This window comes from Serinus canaria, chromosome 3 (assembly GCF_022539315.1).
Source record: "Serinus canaria isolate serCan28SL12 chromosome 3, serCan2020, whole genome shotgun sequence".
In the NCBI taxonomy this organism is placed as follows: Eukaryota; Metazoa; Chordata; class Aves; order Passeriformes; family Fringillidae; genus Serinus; species Serinus canaria.
The window spans coordinates 14,800,943-14,807,342 of NC_066316.1; the positions used below are offsets into that span (position 1 = coordinate 14,800,943).

General features: G+C 63.4%; 1 protein-coding gene across 2 annotated transcripts; it reads left to right on the forward strand.

Moving 5' to 3' along the window:
- The first annotated feature begins 736 nt into the window (after window positions 1-736).
- Window positions 737-4,829, forward strand: OTX1 (orthodenticle homeobox 1). Of its 2 annotated transcripts, none has more exons than XM_050972938.1 (4): window positions 737-887; window positions 2,041-2,491; window positions 3,002-3,153; window positions 3,825-4,829. In XM_050972938.1, the coding sequence occupies exons 2-4, from the start codon at window positions 2,395-2,397 to the stop codon at window positions 4,581-4,583; spliced, it is 1,008 nt and encodes a 335-aa protein (XP_050828895.1). In that variant the 5' UTR covers window positions 737-887; window positions 2,041-2,394; the 3' UTR covers window positions 4,584-4,829. The 2 variants fall into 2 exon arrangements, with proteins under 2 accessions (XP_050828895.1, XP_050828896.1); XM_050972939.1 differs by lacking the exon at window positions 737-887 and adding an exon at window positions 1,062-1,110.
- Window positions 4,830-6,400: the final 1,571 nt, after the last annotated feature.

Here is a 6,400-nt window from a genome sequence, read left to right on the forward strand (position 1 = left end):
CCGCGCTCCGATCGGGGCCGGCGGGCAGCGCCTTTGAACATTAGCTCGCTTTCAGCTCCACTGCAATTAGAGGGAGTTGATTTGGGGAGACCAACAAAAGCCGCGCACCGGAGCCTCTTTAGAGGTCCGGGGCCGCTCCGCCGCCTGCGACCCCGCCGCCCCGAGCCAAGAGTGGGGCCCCGCGGAGCGGCGCGGAGGGCCCTGTGTCATCTCGCCCCTGGCCCCGCCGCTCCAGTGAGGCCCCCACCCGCTCCCCCCGCGGCGCGTAGCGGCCCCTAAATTCGGGACACGCGAGGAAAGGTGCGGTTGCTGTAGTTTTATTGCGATTTTAAAGCACAAAGTTTGCGAGAGCTTGCGGGCATCGGGATAGGGGGGCCGCGACACCGCCTCCCCTCCCCAGGAGCGCCCTGCGTTCCGGCGAAGGCGGCAGCCGAAACTTTTTCTGCGGTCTCCCCGGGCGGCGGGGACGCGGAGGCCGGCGCGGAGCGTCGTGGGGGGCATCCCGAGGGGGGGGGCAGAGCTGCGCGGAGCGGCCCTCCTTCTTCCGCACTTCTCCAACAATTCCCACCACCGGCCCTCTCTGCGGAGGTTGCGCGGGGCCCTGCCTGCCCACCCCCTGCACCCCTCGCTCCGCCGGCCGGCTCTCCGTGGCGCCGGGGTCGGTGCGCGGGGGAGCGCGGAGCGGCGCGGGGCGGTGCGGAGGAGCCGTCGCCCCGCGCTGCCATTGCCCGGGCGGCTGTCAGTCAGGCGGGGAGCGGCCGGGGATTGGCGCCGGGCTGGTTACGCAGTTGCTTTGCGCGCACATACAAGGGTAGGGCCGGGGGTAGGTGATCAATCCTCATCAGGGCCGCGGCTCCATCGCCCCGACAGCGCGGGCCGCCGGCAAGGTAACGCGGGGTACCCCGACAAGCCCAGGGTGCGCGGCTCGGCTTCGGGCAGCGCCCCCCCGGCCCCCCTCCCCAGCCCGCCTCTCACCTGCCTGCCCCCCTCGCTCCCTCCCCCCGCCGCGCCCCCTCCGCGCCCCCCGCCCGCTCCGCCCCGCGCTGCCCCGCGCAGCCCCCGCCGCCGCCGTCGGGCGGGCGCTCAGTCGCTCCGCAGGTGGCCGCGCAGGTGAGGCGGGCGGGGGCGGTGGACACCGCGCTCACCGACGGGGCGGGCGGCGCCGGGACGGAGCGTAGCGGGCCCGCGGCGCCGTGGGCCGGGGTGGTGAGCGCGGCCGGGCCGGGGGTGCCTCGGGATTTTTTTTCTTCCCTCCCTTCTCTTTTTCACTTTTATTTCCCTCCTCTTCCCCGTTCTCTCCTCCCGGGACGGGCCCGCTCCGCCGCGTCCCCGACAAAGTTATGCAACGCCGGGTCCCGGCGCTGCCACCCGACCTGCGCCCGGCCCCGGCCTACGGGGGGCACCGCGAACCCCGCCCGGCACCCACCGCCCCGCGGGCCCGGTGCTCCATTGCCCCGGCCGGGGGGAGCTGTGTCAGAGAGCGTGGGCTGCCCCTGGGGCTCGACGGGGCCGCCCGGGGTCTCTCCGCTCCTTCCTCCCCTCCGCGTTTATCTGCGGTATTCTGCCCCCGAGCCCGGGCGCTGCCGGGTCTCTCGTGTCGTGTCCCCCCCGCCGGCCCTGCCGGAGCCCCCCGGGCGGGCCCCGCCGCCGTCCCGTCCCGGCTGCCCGCGCTGTCGCCCGTTCGGCTGCCGGCGCTCTCTTTTTTCCTTTTCCCCTTTTTAACTCTTATCCATTTCTAATTAAAACGTCCCCGTCTGCTCGCTTTTAAATTAATTATACTTCCCTCCTCTGATACCTCCTTTTGATTCCTAATCCAATTATCTTTTTAAATAATTGCTTTATCTCTCCTGATCGCCGGGCACTGTTGCCTCTCGGCACTTGCGCGCGACTCGCCTTCGTTTAAAATAAAATAATAATAAAATTAACAATCGGAAGCCTCCCGCGCGGAGCCCCCGCGCCGGGTGGGCGCAGCCCCGCGGGAGCCCCGGGCAGGACTCGGGCGGCCGAAGCCTCACCCGCTTCTCTCCGCTCTCTCCCCAGGCGCTCCGGCCTCACCTCTGCGCGGGGAAGAAATAGATCCTCGTTGTTATTTTGATTTTTTTTTCCTTCGTTTTTATTTTTCTCTCACTTCACCTGCTATCTCTCGAGGACCTCGTGGCGGTGACGGCAGGACTGAACGAAAAAAAAACTCCTTTCACGCCGACTTTGTGCTCCGTTTTTAAATTGTCGTTGGCTTTTTTTTTTTTTTCCCTCTTATTTGGGGATTTTTTGGGGGGCTCTTTTTGTCAGGTTTTTTTTTCCTTTCATTTCCCCCTTCCCCACCCCATACATTCGATTTGATTTTGATTTTTTTTTTCCTGCCGGACTTTGGAGGAAAACTGCCCGGCTTCTAGCATGATGTCTTACCTCAAACAGCCCCCTTACGGCATGAATGGGCTGGGGCTGACGGGCCCCGCCATGGACCTGCTGCATCCCTCCGTGGGGTATCCGGGTGAGTGCCGCGCACCGGGGCCCCTACTGTCCCCCACCCTCCAGCCAGCGGAGGGGGGAAACTTCCATCCGTGCGAGTTTGGAGGAGCTGGTGGGGCCGTACGGCTTAGGGTGGGTGGTGGCCGGGTTGTTTGCCTGCACCCCTGCCTGGGCACATTTGGGTCTAGCTGAATTTCCCCCCTGCTCCCGGGGTGTCTTCGTTTTCCTAGGGATTTTTAAGGATAAAGTAGTTTCAAATTGAACAACAACCAAAAAAAGTAATTAATTTCGACACAACGAAATCTCCCCGTAGCTCCCGCTGGAGCCAGGCCTGACCCTTCCCCAGCCCTGTGTCCCTCGCCCTGCCCGCAGCAGGACGGGGTCCGGCAGCCGTGGGTGTGCGGGGACGCTGCCGCCCTTCGGGGCGCGCCTCAGGCCCCTGTCCTGGGAACACCGGGGCTCCCCCCGTGCCGGGGCTGCGGGACGTGCGTGGGGGCCCAGCGTGACCGGCGTGGTGGTGCTCATCCCACAGCCACCCCGCGGAAGCAGCGGCGGGAGCGCACCACCTTCACCCGCTCGCAGCTGGACGTGCTGGAGGCGCTCTTTGCCAAGACCCGCTACCCTGACATCTTCATGCGGGAGGAGGTCGCCCTGAAGATCAACCTGCCCGAATCCCGAGTCCAGGTACCAGACCTGCGTGGGGGAATCCTGCACCACTGTGGGATGGGGCATGCAGGAACACCTCAGCTCAGCTGACACTGCTCAGCTCGGCTGCTCCATCCACGCTCATCCCTCTTTCCTTGGGACAGGGATGGTTGTGGGCTCCCATCTGCTTGTCTGTCCCACTGTGGGGACATTCAACCAAAGACGGAGCATTTATCTTTACTTTTATTCTCTTGTATTATTTTATTTTTATTAATGTTTTTCTGTCACCCTCCCCCTGCGCCGGGATATAGCAGCCTTACCACCTGGGTGCTTCCCAGAGGTATTCCCTTTGGGCACTGGTCAGTGGATACCCTGGAGGGCAGGATGTGCAGGCAGCACCCAACACGGGATCTGTGCCCCAATCCATATTTTGTCACCGTGCCGGGGATACGCAGGGGCTGGGACCTCACAGCCTTTGACCCTGGCCATCCTTGCTCTTGGCAGGCCGTGGGGTGGCCGGGCTGTCGGACAGGGGTGGGATTATATTTGGGGGTGTGAGGGGTGCGCGGTGTTAGTAGGTACGGGGAGAACTCTTGCCAAGGTGAGGGTGGTTGGGTGCTCGCAGGCTGAAGAGCCCCTTCTGGGGCTGTCTGGGCCCCTGCTCAGCCCACTACGCTCCTTGCTCCCCTGCACCCATTTTCTCCCCGCAGGTCTGGTTCAAGAACCGCCGCGCCAAGTGCCGGCAGCAGCAGCAGAGCGGCGGCGGGGCCAAGAGCCGTCCGGCCAAGAAGAAATCGTCTCCCGCTCGGGAGAGCTCGGGTTCGGAGAGCAGCGGGCAGTTCACGCCTCCGGCAGCGGCCTCCAGCTCCGCCTCGTCTTCCTCCTCCAGCTCGGCCTCCTCAGCCCCGGTGGGCGCCCCGGCCTCCCTCAGCACCCCGGCGTCATCCATCTGGAGCCCGGCTTCCATCTCTCCCGGCGCGGCGCCCGCGGGGGTGACGGTGCCCGAGCCGCTGCCGCCGGCCGCCGCCTCCTGCATGCAGCGGGCCGGCCCCGCCGCCTCGGCCGCCTCCGCCTCCTACCCCGTGTCCTACAGCCAGGGCGGGGGGTACGGCCAGGGCTACCCCGCGCCGCCCTCCTCGTCCTACTTCGGGGGCGTGGATTGCAGCTCCTACCTGGCGCCCATGCACTCCCACCACCATCCCCACCAGCTCAGCCCCATGGGGCCCTCCTCGGTGCCGGGCCACCACCACCACCACCCGCTGAGCCAGAGCTCGGGCCACCACCACCATCACCACCACCATCACCACCACCAAGGTTACGGCGGCACAGGGCTGCCCTTCAATTCCTCCGACTGCCTGGACTACAAGGAGCCCGCCGCTGCCGCTGCCGCCTCCTGGAAGCTCAACTTCAACTCCCCCGACTGCCTTGACTACAAGGACCAGGCGTCCTGGCGCTTCCAGGTCTTGTGAGGGACCGGTCACCATCCTCCCAAGCTGCCACTGACCCCCACCTGGGGATCCCCACCGCCTCCTGGGCCGGACTCTGGGCTCTTCCTCCTCCTCCTCCTCCCTCTTCGTTAGCAGTGGCGATGTCCTGGGGAGGTCCTGCCGCCCCCATCTCTACTGACTGATATTTATTTGCTTCCTGCACCACTCCACCGGGTTTATTATAATTATTATTTTTTTAAACGCAACAGAAGAGGAGTTTAAAACAAACAAACAAACAAAAAAATTAAAAAGACAAGCGTGTCCCCTGCTGCTCCCCGGGCAGAGGTGCAGGCTGGCTCCTGCCCTGCCAGTGCCCCCCCAGCTTTGTGCAGGGACCCTCAGCCCCTGCGGGGGTGGAAGCCCCGGCTCGCCAGTCCTGTACAGCCTCTTGCCGCGGGGAGCGGCGGGAATGATGTAAATACTCGGTCCGTTCCAGTGACCACGATTATTTTTAGTTGATGCTGTTGGGTTGGCGTTTATCTAGAGCCTAACATGGAACAGAACGTTAAAAAAAAAAAAAAATCTTTTTAAATTTCGATTTTCTTCCCTGAAAAAACGAATCTTTCCCGGTCTCGTGTCCTCCGTCCATCCTCGAGGGCTTCGCACAAGCTTGCCTGTGCCGTCCTGGGGCTGAGGGGGAGGGGGGCATGGAAGCAGCCATGGGAGGTGTCCAGAACGGAGGCAGATGGGGAGGGAGGAAAGGCTTCCAGCTGATCCGCAACCTGCAGACCAAAAAAACCCAAAACTTTTGGAAAAAAAATAATTAAAGGAAACAAAAAAAAAAGGTTGGAAAAAAAGTTTTGGTTTATTTTTTGGGGGGAGGGTTGTAGGGATAAGCAGCTCTGTTTTGGGGCTGGGGAGGGGGGGCTCACGGCTTTTCGGAATGTGTTTTTTGGTTTGGTTTTCGTTTTGGTTGTTTCGAGCCCCTTGTATCGGTGCGTTGTGGCGGGTCGGGGCTGCAGCCCCGCGTTCCTGCTTCCCCCGCCTGGGCTGGCGCTTCCCGGCAGCTTTGCCCCGCAGCGGGGACAGGGACAGTGTACGTGTGACTTTTGATGCCGTAACCCCTTCAACTGTAAGGCAACCCCCCTCCTTTCTTCCCGCCCACCCCAATAAAATCTAAACTAATAAATGTAGTGGTGTCGTGTCCTCCTTCCTCCCTCCTGCCTCCTCTTCCTCATAAAACTTCCCTGGGGGGAGTGAGGAGCAGGGAAATATTTCCTGGGGGGTCCCAGCAGGTGGGGATGTGTGTGATAAGTTTGCGAGAGCTCTGGAGGGGGGACCCACCGCCGCTTCTGCAGGTGTGGGCTTGGGACCCACTCCGACCTTAATTGACGCTTAATTGGTCACGGATTTATTGGGGTGCCGTGGTGCCGACGGGACGCACGGGACGGGCGAGCGCTGCCCGAAGCTGCGATTTCCCCCACGGTCGGGCAGGTGGGTGCCGGTGGCGGAGTGCGAGGGCCGCTCGGACATCCAGCCGGACTTCTGTCCCTCTGTCCCTCTGTCCCTCTGTCCCTCTGTCCCTGTCCCTCAGCGCGGGTTCAGCACCTGCGCTTCCAGCCCCGACTCCCGGCCGTACCATCCTCAGCCGCTGCCCGCCGCGATCCAGCCAAGGAAGACAGGGAGATGAATTTTTTTCTAGTGACAATCTCCCCCTCTTTTTCCCCCCACCAGACCTTCGCTTCAGTTGCTGGAAGCTGCCTGTTGGTGCTGGGGCTGTTCCTACTTGCACAGGACCGAGGATGCCCGGACCCGCGGGGCCACTGCTCTCCTGCCTGGGGCATTGATGCGCTGCTCGG